Raw genomic sequence first — 19,801 nt, forward strand, 5'->3', positions numbered from 1 at the left:
TCGTATCCCACAGGGGTATAAGGAGAGCCCGTCGATCTTCAATCAGATCTTGAAGAAGATTCTTGAAGGTCTTGTATTGCCGAAGAATTCTGTTCCGGTGCAGTACATCGATGATCTGCTCGTTGCGTCAGAAACTGAAGACGCTTGCAGGATCGATACCATTGCCCTACTGAATTATCTAGCAGAGAATGGACACAAGGTGTCTCCGAACAAATTGCAGTACTGTTTGAGCAAAGTGCAGTATTTGGGTCATAGAATTGAGAAAGGCAGGAGAAAGGTGTCACCAGATCGCATTGAGGCTATTATGAACATGCCTGTGCCTACCGCTCAGAGAGAAGTCAGAATGTTCGTGGGGATGGTTGGCTACTGTCGCCAATGGATTCCCAACTTCTCCTTTGAAGCGAAGACTTTACAACGGCTGACGCGTAAGGATGTGAGTGATCCGGTACCATGGGACGAAGACTGTTTGAGATCATTTTTGAGGCTGAGAGAAGCCTTGTGTTGCGCTCCAGCTTTGGGGATGCCTGATTACAACAAGGCATTCGCCCTATTCTGCTGCGAAGGGGAAGGTTGCGCATTGGCAGTCTTGACTCAGAGTCATGGAGGTGTCCGTAGACCAGTTGCCTACTTTTCAGCTACTTTAGATCCAGTAGCTTCTGCGTTGCTCGGATGTCTCAAATTTGTTGCTGCAACAGGTGTCAGTATTGAAAGATGTGAGAGCATTGTAATGGGACATCCGCTTACAGTCTATGTGCCACATTCTGTTGAACTGTTGATGACTAGGACTAAAACACAGCACCTCCCGAACAATCGATTGACTCGCTATGAACAAGTTATACTTGCTGCAGAGAATGTGACGTTGAAGAGGTGTTCTGTTTTAAATCCTGCCACATTGTTGCCTATCCCAAATGTAGACGATGAAGATTGTGAGGACCATGATTGTCTCGATGTGACTGAACTGTGCACCAAACCGAGACCAGACATTGTTGATGAACCGCTCCTTGATCCTGATGAAGTTTTCTTTGTGGACGGTTCATGTTTAAGAGACAGTGCTGGACGACTGAGAGCATCGTTTGCTGTATGTACCATCACAGGGGTGGTTGAAGCTGCTTGTTTAGAAGGAGTATATTCCGCACAAGTGGCTGAACTCATTGCCTTGACCCGTGCCTGTTTGGCTGCTGACCAGATTCGGATAACGATCTATACCGATAGTCAGTACGGGTTTGGTGTCGTTCACGATTTTGGACAGTTATGGTTACAGAGAGGGTTCATGATATTTTCTGGTTCACCTATCAGAAATGGGGAATATGTGAGACAGTTGTTGGAAGCATTGCAATGTCCAGAAGAAATTGCAGTTGTCAAATGTTCTACGCACAGCAAGGGGAATGATTTTGTGTCATTGGGAAACAGCTACGCGGATGAAGTTGCCCGGTTTTGTGCAGAACAAGGATGCATATTTACTGAAGGGCATGTAGAAGAGAGCCAAGAAAGAACTGATCTTAGCATGATGTTGACCATGGCTTATACATGGGAGGAGCTAAAACGGGTGCAGGATGAAGTTACTGACCAGGAACGAGATAGCTGGATACGAGCAGGATGTGAGAAGGGAGATGTGAATGTGTGGGTTTCAAACGATGGACAAGCTGTGCTGCCAGAATGTCTGTTGAGCCCAATGGCAAGATTAATTCATGGTGCTGTACATCTTGGTAGAGATGCGATGATGCGAGTGTTTCGACAGACATGGTATAATCCGAAGTTTCGTGCAGTAGCTGAAGCTGCATGTCAGAGGTGCATAACATGTCAGCAGATAAATGTAGGAAAGAGAACTGCTGTGACTTTAAGCCACATTGAGAGGTCAGTAGGGCCTTTCAATAGGATTCAGTTGGATTTCATTGAAATGCCAAAGTGCAAAGGGTTGAGGTACATCTTGATGGTGGTATGTGTCTTTTCAAGATGGGTGGAGGCTTACCCAACATGTAGATGTGACACACTCACTGTAGCTAAGCTGCTACTGAGAGAGCTCATTCCAAGGTTCGGCTTTCTGACCTCTTTGGAGTCAGATAGAGGGACACACTTCCATAGTGAGATCATGAAATTGCTCTGTGCTGCCCTAAATGTGGATCAGAGGTTGCATTGGAGTTATCGACCAGAGGCTTCTGGGATTGTGGAACAAGTTAATGGGACTTTGAAAGCACGGATGGCAAAAGTGTGTTCTTCGACATCCCTGAAATGGCCCGACGCCCTATCCTTAGTTCTCATGAGCCTTCGTAGTGTTCCCGAAAGGAGGACTGGGTTGTCACCGCATGAGATACTCATGGGGGGAGCGATGCGATTGCCAGCAATCTGCTTTGATTAACATCACTGATGACTTGATTCTCAACTATTGTAAGGGCCTGGCTGACGTAGTTCGTTCTGTGTCTCAGCAGGTGCAAGCAGCAGCTGTTCCAGCCGCAAGCTACCTATGCCACGATTTGTGCCCAGGGGATTGGGTGCTTGTGCGTAAACACGTGAGGAAGAGTTGCCTGGATGCTCGTTGGCATGGTCCGTACTAAGTAATACTGGTCACGAACACGGCAGTGAAGTGTGGGGGACTGCCGAATTGGGTGCATGCCTCCCATACCCGCAGAGTTCCAGCACCCTTGGAAGATACAGCCCCTCTAGTGAACGAAAATCCATCTGAGGTGGCAGAGCCATCTGAGAGGGCAAGCCAAGCTGTGGGGGTCGCTGATGCAGTTGGTTGTGCACTAGACCAAGCCGAAAGGGGTTGTGCAAATCGAAGCCCCGAATTTGACTTAGACGGAGAAAGTGTTGCTGTGGGTGGAGTAGAGTCAACTTCTGCTAAAGAAGAAAGTAGTGCACAGGGTACTCGAAGGGAGGGCAGAAGTGCCACTGAAGCAGAGTTAATTTGGCCCGTGAACCAGAGACGGCTAAACTTGAGATTGGCACCTGGAAGAGACCTTGCCCCAGTTTCTTAAACGTCCGAATCTGAGCAAAGTGACGAAGAGCAAGCTCGAGTCAATCTGAGAAGGTCAAGGAGAGCGAGAGTGCCGTGTCAAAGGTACCCCTCACCAGAGTGGAAATACTCTGTGACTGATGCCAGGCATACCGAGCACGGGGGGGCTGAGATCCTTGACACTGGTCAGCAATTCTCCGAACTTGAAAATAGAAGTGTTACTGAGAGTTCCAGGATTGGAAATCGAAGGAATACTGACCCTCAATATTCCGAATCCACCGCTTCTGTGTAAAGTTCGTGAGTTGATTCTGGAGACGCTGTTTTTTCTGACTTTTGGTATTGTGCCACCACATCAGGAGTTGGTAATACTTCGTCTTGAAATTTTGCAAGGGGTTTTAGAGCTTTTGGGAGCCAATCTCATTCTGGACTGAAGGTAAACCCTTTGTTGTACATAAAGGTCCAAAAGAAGAAGATAACCTAGGACCGAGTGAAAGAAGAATAAAGTTAGGGACTTTCCGTCAAGATACTAAAAGAAGGCTAGGGAAGTCTTTTCGTGGACTGTGTAAATAAGGAACTGAGAATTGCTAGGGGACTTCCAGCTTCAAGGCGTTGTGTGGACTGGGTTGCCAAGCAATACCCAGAGGAGAAAGAGACTCTTACATGTTGCTGTCGAACTCTGGATTTTGAAAATTTTGCAAAGATGGCAGATGCTGGAAATATTCACCGTAGAGCTAGATTAGTGATAGGTACACTTTTAGGGGTAGTGATAGCTGCTATAGTTGTGCTGTAGCCTCATATATCGTTTCTCATGAGCAGGAGGGGGAGGTACAGGGGACACCTACACCTACCACCTCTAGCCAAAAAGGGGTTACTATAGGAGCTCAAAGAGCTTTGATATTTGAAGAGAGTCGTAGGTTTCACATAGATCTGTCTAGAAGTGACTTTAAGCTTAATGCTTATGCGAAGCTGTGTATGAGTATGTTGATGCTATGGATGTGAAAGATTGTTATGCATGCAGCTACCTTCTTCTGTAGATGAGGGTATTAGATACCATCATCTTCCACTAACCTATGGGATTTCTTGCAGCTTATTGCTTAGCATCTTTTACGAGAGGAGACAGTTCGAGTATTTATTTTCCAATTACGATGCAGTACTTCCTGATGTTCCAGCCTATAAGCATTTGAATAAGTACGACTATTATAAATCAGAGGACAGACTTCGGAAATATTTCATACCGGCTTTGGAATTGAATACGGCTTATGCTCTCCGGCAGAATTTGACATGTTTATTGTCGGAGACAGAGAAGAAGTTTATAGGTCAAGTAGAAGATAGATATAGAAAACTAACCCAGACACGAAACACAGGAGAGAGTCCAGTAGATTGGACTGATGAGGAGAGATTGCATAGATCTAAAGGAAGTTATGGACCCATAGCTTTAGACCCGACGCAGAAGGGTAAATTGTGTGTGAGATGTCCTCAGACCTATTATGAAAAGGTTTCGGTGGGAGAGAGTACGTGTGACCATACCTTTACTATGGAGGACTCTGCTAAGAACTTTTTGCAAGGTCCGGTGCAAGTAATTACAACTGTGTATTATGTGTGTGGGAGGAATGCCTATGTGAGGTTGCCCGTGAATTGGTATGGTACATGTTACTTGGCTATTATCTTTCCAAAGATCTATCATGCGGAAGATTTAAATCTTTTGGAGACTGGACATCATTCTAAAGTACGGAGAGCTGCAAGTGCAGGAGCCGTGATTGGTGATATCTTTGGAGCGATGATACCGAGTTTGGGTGTGATTTTGAATGATGTGAAGATAAGAAAGTTGGCGACTGTGGTTGATGAATTGTCGATGAATACTGCAAGGTCGTTGCTGTTGGTGGATGGAGAGATGTTGTCGATAAGGACCATGGTTTTGCAAAATCGTCTTGCTTTAGACGTATTATTGGCAAAAGAGGGTGGAGACTGTAAATTGTTGAAAGTTCAGGAATGTTGCACATATATTCCAGACAACAGCAAGGATCTGAAGAAATATATTGACAACATTACCACGATTCATCATGAGATTGCGGAATTGACTGAAAAGGGTGTGTGAGAAAAGATTGGAAGAGGATTTGGTCGTGTGGGAAGTTGGTTTGCGAGCTTGGGAAAAGGGTTCCTTGGATTTGTGTTGAAGCCTCTTATTATTGTAGTGGTTTGTGTGATCTGCTTGTGGGGTCTCATCAGAGCCTGTAAGTGGTACAGAGGAAACAGAGTTGAAAGAGCTCTTAGAGCGAGCGCGAGGCAAATGGCTAGACTGCAGGACAGTCAATATCAGAATCTTAAGAGAATGGAGAGGTTCCGACAGGGGAGAATGGCAACAAGCACCGTTTAGGTCGGTTCTTTCTCCAAGGGAATGAGTTTGTAATGGTGTGATGACAATTGTCATCAAAGGGGGTAACTGATAGAGCGCCCTTGCATCATGGCGCAAGGGTGTCTGTGTTGGCGCACGGCTACTGTTTGTGCGTCAGCGCAGGGGATAAGGACAGGAATGCACTGTATCTTGTAGATACAGCTGATTGAGCGTTATGAGATTTTGAAATTTGTAGGGGTGCATCATATTCACCGTTAGTCAGCACCCACATATTAATCAATGTATGTTTAGAAGTGCCATAGAAATGTATTGCTATAATCGTTTAACATAGAGGTGATTAGAAATGTAATAACGATTTTGTGAGGATCAACGTTGCAAGCTATCGTGAATGTATTTAGTAAAATGCACAACGATTAGTTTTCGTACAATGCAATGTATTAGGTTAAACGTATGCCATGTTAAAGTTACACGTGTAAAGTGCTTATTCACACATATGAGAATGATAAACTAATGCTTAGAGTGTGATTTTATAGAGTGTTTAATTTTGTAAAGGCCTGACTGCATATACGTTAGAAGAGAAGGCCTGTTCATTTCCTATGTTAGCTAATGTTGTAGGCCGAAAATGGTTCCCTTGGCAAAGGATTTGGGTTGCAGGGAAATGTAAAATCTTAAAGATGTGAGCTGGTTTTCTCGTTCCCATGTTTCTGTTGCAGGTGCAAGGACATTTAGCTCGTTAGCGAGAATAGGTCTTTGTTTTAGGAGTTAGGATGCTGCGAGAAGCCAACAGGGGAGTGCATTGGAATGTGGAGAAGTTACTTTCAGCGAGGAAGGTGCCTGAGACCCAAGGTCAAGCTAACGAACGTTGGACGACAGACAATTTCTGATGGAAAACTACAGAGAGAAGACCTGGCCGAAGAAGTGTGTTGAAGGGTGTGTTCTATGATTTTGGGGTTTTGTATTAGGGACAGTGCCCCGTGGGTTGAGCAGAAGAGGTTTAGGCGGGAAGCTAGAAGGAGCATCCTAGATCGAGCTCTGACTAAGTGAACGTACTTCTTAGGAAGTCTTCACTTCTGACACCTTTTTCCTGATTCTTTTGCCTGGGATGGGAATGCTATGTAGGTGCAGTGAAGGGAAAGAAATGTTTTTCTTTTGACTAATGATTCCTAAAATAGATATTAGCCTAACAAGTATTTTCTTGATGCTTTTGGAATCAATGATTCTCTTTGTCTTAAGTCGAATGACAATTTTGCGTAGGCTTGTTTTTGTGTTAGTGCCTATTTACCTTTTACACCTTGTACTGAGGTGTTTGTATGTTCAGCTGTTTTTGATTGTAATAAAATCTTAAAAATTATAGATTCAGAGTCAGTGGTCCTTTCCAAATGAAATCTAATTTTGGTAGATATATTTTGATAATTGTGTTCGTCCCCTCTACAATATTTGGCAGATAAAAAGATCCTGGCGACCAGAGAGGATTCTTGGAGATAACCAGGTAGGCAAGAATCCGGTCCTATCACAGTGCATTCCTGCCCTTTTATTTAGACACAGAGCAGCACAGCAGGAAGGTTTGCAGGGCTGTCATCCTTCAAAATATGGTAAATGAGGCCCATGAATTTTGCTATTGAAATCTTCTAATCAGAGTGTTTCTGACTGAAATAATGGTTGATATATTTGTCAATATGTCTCTAAAAATGTAGCCTGTACTTCTAAAGAGGTCTGCACATTGGCCTGCTGGATTTTCCCTAGGTAACAATTAGAGAGCACAGAACTCAGAAGTCATTTCATTTAAATCTTTATTTCGACGCATTAGCATCATAAAAGATACAATAAAAAACATTTGTTTCTCTAACAATTTAACATTTTCTAGCTCAAAAAAGAGTAACAGGGTCAATTAAGCTAACCTATTCATATATATCCATTGCGTCCGAGTACACAATATCTAGTTACAAAATTCTTTATCAAACACAATTTGCCTGGGCGAAAATTTTACAATAATTAATAATACAATTAATAATAAATACAATTTAAGAACTATTAAAATAGTATGAAGTCACTAACCGCTAGGACATAGTTTTTTTTTTTTTTATAAAAAGTTTATAAAAACAACAACAACATCCTCCTGGTTGGGTAATTAGACATGCGGTTTAAATATTTGATTGTCCTGGTCATTTTGGAGATATTTAATGAACAATAGTTGTGCATTTATATATATGTTTTTTCTTTTTTTTTAAAATGTAGGCCCAACTTTGTTCTAATAAAATTAACAGCGAGAAGAAATCTACTGACTCCAAAAACTATCACCTGGCTAGTATCGGTTTTTAAAATTCTGCCAGCCTCCTTATAGGATCTTGAACCAATTTTAAGACAAAGCGGCACTATCCACTTTTTCCTTGGTATTGCATAGCTGGAGCAAAATAGAAGTATATGTAGATCATCTTCCTTAGTATCATGAGTACATGAAATACAAAGATCACTTCTTAATTTTGCCCAGCTTTTTTCAAGCGCCTTCGTTCTAAGTGTACCATATCTAAATTTTAGGTATAAAGTTTTTGATAACGCCGGATGAATCTCGTCTAGAAAGGGTTCAAAAGATGCTACATCCTTAAACAATAAAAAAATTTCAGTTAGTGGTCCATGGATTTTTATATACACTGACTCGTAGCTCACATATGACCAAAAAGATAATTTAACAATTTTCCTAGAGCACGAGTTCATAGCCTCAGGATCATTCCAAAAATGGGCTAATCCAATCATGCCCAACCAATTTCTAACATGCTTGAACCAATAAACTTTGTTGCAACTATCGAGATCCATAACTTCTTTCAGGCCTTTCTTGTAGTCAAGTAATTCTGGAGTCGTCCACAGTCTGACCCACAGCAATAATGGTCTTAATATTGCATGTTGATCTGTTCGTTTCAAGTTTAGATCCAGAAGGAGGGGTGTCAATGGGGTATTAGTAGATATTTTTAGCAACCCCCTAAGGAACTTGTTCTCATGGCTTTCAAATGTATTTCTACATGCGGGTCCCCATAGTTCTGCCCCATATAATACCGCTAGTTGAACTTTATACTTGAAAATCTCTAGGGCAGGGGTCACTGCCTTGTTCAGGCATTTTTTATGTCTCTTGAGAATTGGGAGACAGTTCTGTTTGAAGACTATCTTGGTCCTTTCTAGCTGTGATCTCCATGCTAAAGAAGAGTCAAAATATGGTAAATGAGGCCCATGAATTTTGCTATTGAAATCTTCTAATCGGAGTGTTTCTGACTGAAATAATGGTTGATATATTTGTCAATATGTCTCTAAAAATGTAGCCTGTACTTCTAAAGAGGTCTGCACATTGGCCTGCTGGATTTTCCCTAGGTAACAATTAGAGAGCACAGAACTCAGAAGTCAGTCTTTTTATCTTCAGAAAAATTATTAAAATTTACACGTGCACATAGATCTTCACTGGTTGGCAATAAGGCAGGGAAGGGATTTTAAGCGAGTTTGCTTGATTGCATAAAGCCTTTAACAGCCCAGCTCAGTCCTCTACCAGCCAACTTCTGGCCTTACATTCCTGGGTGCCACCCTTGTGTTTACTAAGGGTAGACGTTCTTGATTCAATAATTCAGGGCAGGTCAAGTCTTACTTGTGGCCACTCTTTTCATGAATTAGTCAAACTCACCTAAATGTCATGTACCCATCCCAGTGCTTCTTGTAAGGAATCCTTACCTGGAGCAGCTTTCACCACGTCCTGCGGTGTTAATCCAGCTAAAATGAAAATAACACTGAGTCAGAAAGACAAATGGAGGGCTCATCAGCAGGGCAATGCAATGGGTTGTCCCACCCTAGGCAACAATATTTTGTCAGACTCAACCACTTGCTGCTTGGAGGGGAAATCCGCTGCCTCCTTCCCCTGGTGCCGTGGTTGCATCTCGCAGTGTAGGACTGAGTATCCTATGGTATTTTTGTCACACTATCTAGCACATCTTGAACAACTGGTGAGGGCACAGTCATTAATGTTTGTCTTGGGGTGCTGGCATGCAGTGGCTCTAGTTTGTGCCCTAGGGCTCTCTGTGTCAACTTCGTGCCTTGTTTCTATCTTGTGCAGTTTTCTAGCCAATACTATAACAGAGCCAAGTATGACAGTAACAGGAATTTCATGAGTCCTGTGCTTTACAAATACATGTTATATTATATTATGCAGGGTCCGACTGGTCATAGCAGGCATCAGGTTTTTCCCTGGGAGACTGGAAGGGTGGGGGCCGATTTTGCAGCAGAGGGGTCGGTTTTTAGGTCTCGCTGGAGTAGGCTGCGCACATGCGCAGTCTCGCTGGCGAGATTTAACGTTTTGGGGTATTTTCAGTAACGGGCTTTAAGCCCCGCCCCTCTTTTCCATTGGCCGGCATCACCGTTTACGCTAAACGGTGACCTGACCTCATGACACCCCCGCGCCGCACGGCCACCAGCTGTAGCGTGTGCGTTCCCCCGCTGCTGTCCTCAGCCTCGCTGAGCCTGCCCCGTTGACCCCGCCCCCCGCCGTAACATCTTGCGTGTGATTTACTCTTGTGCTGCTTTATTTCCGTTTTTGCCATTCTGTACTGTCCCCCATATTGACTGCCTGTTTGCCATAGTGTGTGCCTTATCGTTGTTCTGTGCCGTTCTCTGTGCCCCCTGCCCCGCTCCCTGCTTCCCGCCGCCTGCGTGCGGCCACGCCCCCTTTACCTTCTGTGCCCTCCCCGCTCCCGCCTCCCAGCTGCTCCTCCCTCCCTCCCACTTCGCCATTAATGGCGACCGTGCATACGCGCAGCGTTGACGCGCAGCGGGCGCGCCGATTGAGCGCCGAAGGTGCGCCAAAGGTAAGCCCGTCTGCGCCCGTCCGCGCCTGGACCGCACCCAGTGCCAGGACCCCTGGCCCCCGCAGACGCCAGCCCCCCCGCCGGACCTACACCACCACCGAACTCAACGCACTCAACACCGGACGGATCCCGGGATGCTACCGAGCCACCATGAGACGAACCCACGGACCCTTCAGCTGCCACTCCTGCAAGCTCACCTGCATCCGGACCTGCACCGCACCCGCCAAGCCGAGCACCAGCAGCAACCACCTGAAGTGCATCCTGCTCAACACCCGCTCCGTCCACAGACACGCCGTCGAACTCCTTAACCTCCTCGACACCACATCCCCAGACGTCGCATTCCTCACGGAAACCTGGATGAACGCCTCCTCTGCACCCGACTTCGCCATCGCCATCCCGGACAGATACAAGATCACCCGGAGGGACCGCGGCAACCAGACGGGAGGAGGCATCGCCATCATCCACAGGAACACCATCCACATCACGACCAACTCCGACGACACCCTCACCACCGCCGAACACCTGCACTTCCAGATCCACACCGACCCCAAGACCACCCTCAGAGGCACCCTCATCTACAGACCCCCGGGACCACGCACACAATTCAGCGAAGACATCGCCGACTTCATCAGCCCGCACGCCCTCCCCTCCGCCAACTACATCCTCCTCGGGGACCTCAACTTCCACCTGGAGAACAACAACGACTGCAACACCGCCACCCTGCTGGACAACCTCGCCAACCTCGGTCTCAAGCAGCTGGTGACCACCCCCACCCACTACGCCGGACACACACTCGACCCCGTCTTCTCATCCAGCAAGGACATCGCCTTCAGCCACGCCGCCGGACTCCACTGGACGGACCACAGCTGCATCCACTTCAGCTTCAGTAGAACAACGGTCCACCACCACCAGCAACAAGTCGCACGCAGAAGCTGGAACAAGATCACAGCCAACCAGCTCGCCGCATCCCTGAGCCAGCACCCCCCCACCAGCTCAACGGACCCCAGCCAGGCAGCCGACAACCTCACAAAATGGATCAGCAGCTGCGCAGACGACCTCGCCCCACTGAGGACCCGCCTAGCAGACCCGGCAGCAAGAAAGCGCCCTGGTTCACCGACGAACTCAAGAGCTCCAAGAAGAACTGCCGAGCCCTCGAGAGAGCCTGGCGCAGAGACCCGACACCAGACAACATGACCACCCTCAAGCTCGCCACCCGAAAACACCATCAACTGATCCACGCCACCAAGAAAAATGCATTCAAGGAACGACTGGATAACAGCGCACACAACAGCAAGGAACTGTTCAACATCGTTAAAGAGCTCTCCAACCCCAACGCCGGAAACAACGACATCACCCCATCTCAAGACCTCTGCAACTCCCTCGCCTCCTACTTCCACAACAAGATCGCTGACATTCACAACAGCTTCAGCACTCAACCAACGGTCCCCACGACCACACCGACGCCCCCCACCACCACACTCCGCACCTGGACCCCGATCAGCACCGAAGACACCATCCGCACAATGAACACCATCCACTTCGGATCTCCAACCGACCCCTGCCCTCACCACGTCTTCAACAAGGCCGACAATGTCATCGCACCCCACCTGCGGGACATCATCAACACCTCCTTCGACACCGCAACCTTCCCTGAGAGCTGGAAGCACGCCGAACTCAGCGCTCTGCTGAAGAAACCAACAGCTGACCCCACCGAACTCAAAAACTACCGCCCCATCTCGCTCCTCCCGTTTCCGGCCAAAGTCATCGAGAAGACCGCCAACAAGCAGCTGGCCGCCTTCCTCGAGACGAACGGATCCCTCGATCTCTCGCAGTCTGGCTTCCGGGCCAACCACAGCACCAAGACCGCCCTCATCGCGGCCACCGATGACATCCGAGCCCTGCTCGACAACGGAGAAACAGCGGCCCTCATCCTCCTGGACCTCTCCGCGGCATTCGTCACTGTCTGCCACCGCACCCTAGTGCAGCGCCTCAGCAACGTCGGAATCCAGGAGAAGGCACTGGATTGTATCATCTCCTTCCTCGCCGGGAGGACACAGAGAGTCCGCCTACCCCCGTTCAGATCAGAAGCCACCGAAGAGCCACAACAGGAGGAAGGTCCTTCTCCTACCTGGCCGCCAAGACGTGGAATTCCCTCCCGACCCACCTCCGCCTGAGCCAGGACCACCTCGCCTTCAGGAAGCAGCTCAAGACCTGGCTGTTCGAACAGCGGACCCCCCATCCCCAGCGCCTTGAGACCCTCCGGGTGAGTAGTGCGCTATATAAATGTTTTGATTGATTGATTGAAACGGTGGCCAGCCATTGGAAAAGAGCTGATAGTGACGTTTTCGGCCGGCTTTTTGAGCCGTCCCATATGGACGGGCTCGTCTGCCTTCCGTGCATCGCGAAAGGTTTCTTATCTTTATGGGTCCAAACACATGGCCCCATAAAGATAAGAAACCTTTCAGCAGGCGAGGCCGTCCAAGTGGGACAGCAGAAAAAGCCAAAGAAAACGTCATGGTGAGCGCTTGTTAATGAAGTGGTGCAACATGTGCCGCAGCTGAGATACCACAACAGCAATAGGACGGCATTCCGAGCTGCCAGCCAGGACACAGCCGAAGAGCTGCTCCGCAGTAACCACAGTGTGCGCAGCCGAGGGCGGATTCAAGTGCCCGCCTGAAACATCTGTGCTCAGGATCGAATGCCAACACCTCAATGGCGATTACAGTCTGCAGGGGTCTTGTCACGGCGGCCCCGTGTGGAGGCTGCTCTCTACGCGTGTCCTTCGCCGCTCCCACCCTGTGTGCGCTCGAAGGGAGCCCAGTGTGCGCATCCCAGGGTGGATTCAAGTGCCCGCCTGAAGCATCTGTGCTCAGGATCGAATGCCAACACCTCAATGGCGATTACAGTCTGCAGGGGTCTTCTCACGGCGGCCCCGTGTGGAGGCTGCTCTCTATGCATGTCCCTCGCTGCTCCCACCCCGTGTGCGCTCAAAGGGAGCCCAGTGTGCGCATCCCAGGGCGGATTCAAGTGCCCGCCTGAAGCATCTGTGCTCAGGATCGAATGCCTTGGCCTTGGTGCCAACACCTCGATGGCGATAACAGTCTGCAGGGTCTTATCTCGGCAGCCCCGTGTGGAGGCTGCTCTCTATGCGTGTCCCTCGCTGCTCCTACCCCATGTGCGCTCGAAGGGAGCCCAGTGTGCGCAGCCTGGTTTCCGGCGATCACAGGACAGGTCGGGTCAGCGGTAAATCTTCAGTCGCTCGGCTAACAAGACTTCGTTCTGACACGTGGGTGACCGAGAGCAGTGCACATCAAGGTCCATAAATGTACTCCAGCATGACAGGAGCCTTCATCCGACATCTAAGCCACAACCCTGTTCACTCTGCCCGGTTCATCAGCGGTTTTTGGCAGTCCACGACAATTGACACTTCCGTCTGACTGCAGTAGTTTGTGCCCTCATGTTCGTGAAAGCATTCACCATATAAAAGTCAGTGTTCCTCATTTGGAGTAGAAACAAAAAATATACCAGCTGGGGGGCACGGAGCTGCATAGGTAAAAACTAAACACGGCCACCCATTAAAGTATACCGGATTTTGTACTAGGCGTTAACTGATAGTCTCACGAACTTTCAAACACTTACTGAGCTGTAAAAATGGTAACCAACAGCACTAATGTGCAGACTAATTTCCTTTCAACTAACTGTACATACAGTCCACCTGGATTATGTCTGCGCACACTTCTTTCAAAGACAGTCACAACAGATCCTCCAAATACTGCTTGTAAATATCTGGATGGTAGGAGCTGCGAGCAGGTCTTTTCACCTGCAAGATGGGTGAAATGGTACCATCAAAGCCAAGATACTGTCCTCATTTAATAACGTCCAGTGCTGAGTGCTTCTAAGAGTGTAACAAGTGACTGCTTGGGTATCAAAGTGCCCTTGGATCTTCTCTAGCCAGACAGGTAACTGCTTGCACTTCAAACTGCCCTTTTCTATCCTAATCTGGATATGAATGCAATCTGAAGCAACAACATTGCTCACATGCTCTTATCTGCATAGATTACTCTACCGTGGTTTCATCTTAATCACATTAATTAGCTTTAATCTGTGCCATAATCGCAGTTATCAGCACTTAATTTTATTATACATAAGAAGATACCTTAGATTGATAAGAATTGCTGTCTTTTTCACTCGATTCCAGTCTTCCAGACACTGCTTCATGGATATCCTTGGAAAGGCCAAGCCTTGACAACAGAATTATACTACCTACTGCTTCGAAGCCCTATGCTGGGTTCACAAGATTGCCAGGGCAGTGTCCACTGTACTGGTAAATACCGATCTTCCAACCAATGTGGCTGCAAAGAGCGTATGTTGCATTATGGACAAACATATTCCTAGCATTAAATATCACTGCTTTTTACTAACTGCAATCGCTGAAAGATTGACTATATCATTCGTACATTTAACTACAGTTATTATGGTGTGGGTGTCATTTTCTACGTTACGCCAACTCCTGGTCTCGGAGACTTCTTTCCAGTGGGAGCAGTAAATTCTAAGCTGTATGCAATGTGGGGGCCGCCTGATATCTTGCGTTAGAATGTGTGACCGCACTTCAGTCTTTCAGCAACCACTCCACTTTTCATTTCAAGTGGCTCAGTAATACAATTTTAAAATCAATACTACCTGTGCGACTACTCTGGAACACTTTATGCCTTCTTGTTTTATGCAGATAGAGATTTATAGCGCAGACAAAGGACAGTGAATCTGTGTGAACAGGTGTTATTCTTACTTTTTCTGAGCAACACTATTGTGACCAATTATACATTGATTGCCTACTAACCAGCAGAACCTCCGTGATGGTCTTCCCTGCTTGGGGCGATAAAACACGGACGAAGGCCCGCAACGGCAGGGACACTCTCCGGTTTTACGCCACTCTGAACCCACGTGGTTCCCTCTGAAAAAACTCGGTGGACCAACTGGGCTACCCCACTGGTACTCCTCAGCTGTCCGCGGCCAGGACCAGGCCCTAGGCCATCCAGGTGCCGCCGGTCCTTGCCTAACCACAGAGTGGGGGGTAGTAACCCCTGGCACATAGTGACCATTCTCCACTCTACCCCTCATCAGGGCAGTTCTGAAATGCCACTGATCCTCCAGCCTAGGGTCTGTACCCTCAAGCTGACGAACAGTCACGGGCGAGGCTCTCCTCCCCCTACCTCGTCTTCTAGAGTTCCATCCTCTCTTCCTCTGAGAGGCGACCTCGTAACACAATTTTCCCACCAGTCCAGGACCTCTTCCTGAGAACTGGCCTCCCAACCTAGGGTTTAACCCCTCAGGTTGCACCGGGGTCAGAGGCGAGGACTCCCTCCCTCTGCACCCCCTTCCAGAGTCCGACACCCTCTCAACTGGAGTGGTGCCCCTAGCAGCTACATTGGTCATGACATTGCTTACAGTCGTCCTTCTCTCCAGGTCAGGCGGATCCTGAACCTGGCCTCCCAACCAAGGGTCAAAACCCTTCGGCTGAGTACTTGCCTGGCACTCCAGGACTTCTGGGGACTTACACACCATCCCCCCGAGGGTAACATATGCCTCATATGTTGTGTGACAGTCTGCCTGGCGCAGATCTCCCGTCCCCTGTCCACCTGACGAAGTGCGTGAAGGTCCCCCAGGACAGACGTGTGGTCACCATGGTCACCTCTAGGAGACTCAGACCTCCCGGCTGGTCCCTGACCCACTGGCTCCTCCACTTGGGAACACAGCCCCATGCCACCCCTCTCGCTGGATTTCTGTACCCTCCCTACTGGAGCGGTACTGCCTGACACCAGAACCACTGGAGCTCTACTTACAGAGGCTCCAGGTTCTCTATACATGAGGCGATCCTCCTCAAATGGACTAACAGGACAGCTTAGGCCCCCAACCTGGTGTTCCCTGAAGAAACCATCCAGGCTCTGAGACTGGGTTGCGGGCATCTGTGGACTCGAAGTCACACACTCACTCCTACTCCACTGAGATAGGCCGTGAGCCCCTACACCCCTCTCACTACTCTGGGACCTAGCTGGGCTACTCTGAACCTCTTCCCCAATACTGGGCGGGAAGATTCCTGAGCCACTACTGTTGGAAGTACTCTCCCATACTTCATCAGAACCTTGGGCCCTTTCCCAACGTTCTGCTTCCTCTGCAAGCTTCCAAGGACAAAAAGAGTCATACCTCAACAGGTGTTGGCGCAACCCTGGAGAACAACGACTGAGCATCTGCTCCTTGAGAACCAGATTAAACAGTGCCAAATAATCACGTTCCGGGTTAACCCTCACCCAAACGTCCTGTGTCTCTTCACATTCATCCGCAAACTCCTCCCAAGTCTGGTCAGGCAGTTTCTTACTGCCCCTGAATTTCAACCTATATTCCTCCTCTTGGGAAACATGTACCATACTCGGGGAACTGGGAATGGGACATTCTGCACTGAACGCCATATCGCTGCCATCACTGGACTCTACCCCCGCTGGGAAATCCAGACAACTACCACTGCGCTCAGGGGACAACTTACCCTCCAGAGCTAATTTCTCCCTGGCGAAGGCCCTCTCAGCCTCCGCCATCCTCTCCTGCGCTAAGACCCTCTCGGTCTCAAACTTTTTCTCCTCCACATTCAGCTGCGCTATCAACTTGACATGCTCTAACCTCAGCTTCTGCAACGCCAGCTGATGCTCCCTTTCTTCCCTCCTATTTACCCACTCCTCTGGGGATAGGGAAAGGATGGGGTACTGCCCCTGACATTGGACCCAGCAAGGGACTCCCTATCTATGGGGTCTTCACTATCTACTGGCGTCCCTGTCCTGTCACTCTCTTCCTCCTCTTCAGACTCCTCAGGGTCACCCTCAGACCCACCACCCTCTTGGAGTGCGGCCTGGTCCCCGCCTATCTGTCTCCATCTATCCTGTTGCCAGTGGAGCAGGGCTGTCCTAAGGGATAGACGAGTGTCTTCCTCACCCACTGCTAAGCTTCTCTCCTCACAGAACCCCCTTAACTCAAACATACTATATTCTAACAGCTTATATGCACTAAAGGTAGGTTCCATTCTTGGCAAGGTAATAAAACCCACACATGTATAATGTAAGACTCCTAGGCTGAAGATCTGAAGCAAGAGTACACAATTTGAAAATGACACTTCCAGGAGAAAAATAAAATCTGAAACAATAATCCCCAACATGTGCTTATCTAAAATTTAGAGTTTTGTGGTGCAGCCAGCTGCTGCTGCGGTACAGCGCAAACGCAAGTCCTATCCCACCGCTGATCACCAATGTTAGAAATGGGATTTCTGGTTGGCTAGGGCTTGCGCCAAAGCCAGGCAGAAACCACCGCTCTAGTCAGGGCTGGGGAGTTACACGCCAAAGATAACCCCTGCTCACCCCCTTGGTAGCTTGGCACGAGCAGTCAGGCTTATCCCGGAGGCAATGTGTAAAGCATTTGGCCACGCACACAGCAACAACACCCTAGGCCCACCACAAAAGAAACTCCACACAAGGTATTATATAAAAATAGCCTTTGTATTATACCAAAACACATTAGATAATAAATACACACTTTACAATGTGCCACTGGCACGGGCAGAATTTACAGGGGAATTATCTACATGGGACAGGGCCTCATGGACCACTGTCAGGAATAAGCACTTTCTAGGAATAACACTTTAGAACATCGGACATATAATCACTGTAGCACCAATCAGAAAATGTGGCGCACAACCAGTAACCACTGGTAACAGGTAAGTACCACCTACGCAACCCTAACCACCTTAGGAAAATATTACGCAGGGAATCATGAACACATCAGCATAACCTATACTAGGAAAAACCCTCTCCTACGCATAGGTACAGCTAGAAATAAACATAGCATAAAGGAAAGGCACATTGCGCAAAAGTAAACATACCCAGGTACCCTAGGTGAGGGCACCACACAAGATAACTGTCCCTAGGCCCAGTTGGCCTTTCAGGGGCTCAAACGCCCTTTGTCCAGCAGAGTCAGGGCTAGGCTGCGCAGGCTGCGCAAGCCAAAGCGTAAAGGGCACAGCCTAAACGTTGCAGCTGCCCACTAAGTGCTGGGCAGCTGGGAAAATGAGCGTGGGCACCGGGGAACAACCTTTACAACGCAACTTTTACAACGCACTACCATTACAACGCATTTTTTACAACGCATAATCCATTACAACGCATGACATTACAACGCATGACACTACAACGCATTTTTAAAAACTACCTTTACAACGCATTCCATTACAACGCATACTACCATTACAACGCATACCATTACAACGCATAATATTACACTATACTATCCAACACTTACCCTACTGATGCACCCCCTGGAGTTAGAATAGTAATTTTTACCCCTACACTATCCAACACTTACCCTAATGTTGCACCCCCTGGAGTTAGAATAGTAATTTTTACCCCTATACTATCCAACACTTACCCTACTGATGCACCCCCTGGAGTTAGAATAGTAATTTTTACCCCTATACTATCCAACACTTACCCTACTGATGCACCCCCTGGAGTTAGAATAGTAATTTTTACCCCTATACTATCCAACACTTACCCTACTGATGCACCCCCTGGAGTTAGAATAGTAATTTTTACCCCTATACTATCCAACACTTACCCTACTGATGCACCCCCTGGAGTTAGAATAGTAATTTTTACCCGTATACTATCCAACACTTACCCTACTGATGCACCCCCTGGAGTTAGAATAGTAATTTTTACCCCTATACTATCCAACACTTACCCTACTGATGCACCCCCTGGAGTTAGAATAGTAATTTTTACCCCTATACTATCCAACACTTACCCTACTGATGCACCCCCTGGAGTTAGAATAGTAATTTTTACCCCTATACTATCCAACACTTACCCTACTGATGCACCCCCTGGAGTTAGAATAGTAATTTTTACCCCTACACTATCCAACACTTACCCTACTGTTGCACCCCCTGGAGTTAGAATAGTAATTTTTACCACTACACTATCCAACACTTACCCTACTGTTGCACCCCCTGGAGTTAGAATAGTAATTTTTACCCCTACACTATCCAACACTTACCCTACTGTTGCACCCCCTGGAGTTAGAATAGTAATTTTTACCCCTACACTATCCAACACTTACCTTACTGTTGCACCCCCTGGAGTTAGAATAGTAATTTTTACCCCTATACTATCTAATACTTACCTTAAATGTAATTTAATATTATGCGTTGTAATGGTATGCGTTGTAAAGGTAGTATGCGTTGTAATGGTAATGCGTTGTAAAGGTATTTTTTAAAAATGCGTTGTAGTGTACTGCGTTGTAAAGTCATGCGTTGTAATGGATTATGCGTTGTAAAAAATGCGTTGTAAGTGCATGCGTTGTAAAAGTGTGCGTTGTAACGTCATACATCCGTGGGCACCACTGTGCCTGTAAACCAATTGTGCAATTGTGCAGCGCGTAGGGGGGCCTCGTGGGCTTTAGAACACAAATATGCCCCAAAATGTTGGAGCCTCGTGGGCTCAAGACACCAATTTGCCCAGAATAACGTTGGAGCCTCTCAGGGGCTCAAGAACACTGCCCCCGACGTTAGAGCGGCCCACTGCCTTCCGGGGCCGCTCTTACTACCAAAAGAATGCCCCTGTATGT

General features: G+C 47.7%; 1 protein-coding gene across 10 annotated transcripts in view; it reads right to left on the minus strand.

Annotated features, from left to right (window-relative positions):
- The window catches only part of LOC146859221 (uncharacterized), a 217,122-nt gene that overhangs the window by 20,490 nt on the left and 176,831 nt on the right, over nt 1–19,801 (minus strand). For 8 of the 10 annotated variants that reach the window (XM_085646952.1, XM_085646949.1, XM_085646947.1 and 5 more), the window contains one exon: nt 9,015–9,053. The exons of the other annotated variants lie outside the window; for them this stretch is intronic. In XM_085646952.1, coding sequence (XP_085503078.1) covers nt 9,015–9,053 — 39 coding nt within the window. The remainder of the gene's footprint in view (nt 1–9,014; nt 9,054–19,801) is intronic. 10 annotated transcript variants of the gene reach the window in all.

The sequence above is a fragment of the Triturus cristatus genome, chromosome 3_2 (genome assembly GCF_964204655.1).
Source record: "Triturus cristatus chromosome 3_2, aTriCri1.1, whole genome shotgun sequence".
NCBI lineage: Eukaryota > Metazoa > Chordata > Amphibia > Caudata > Salamandridae > Triturus > Triturus cristatus.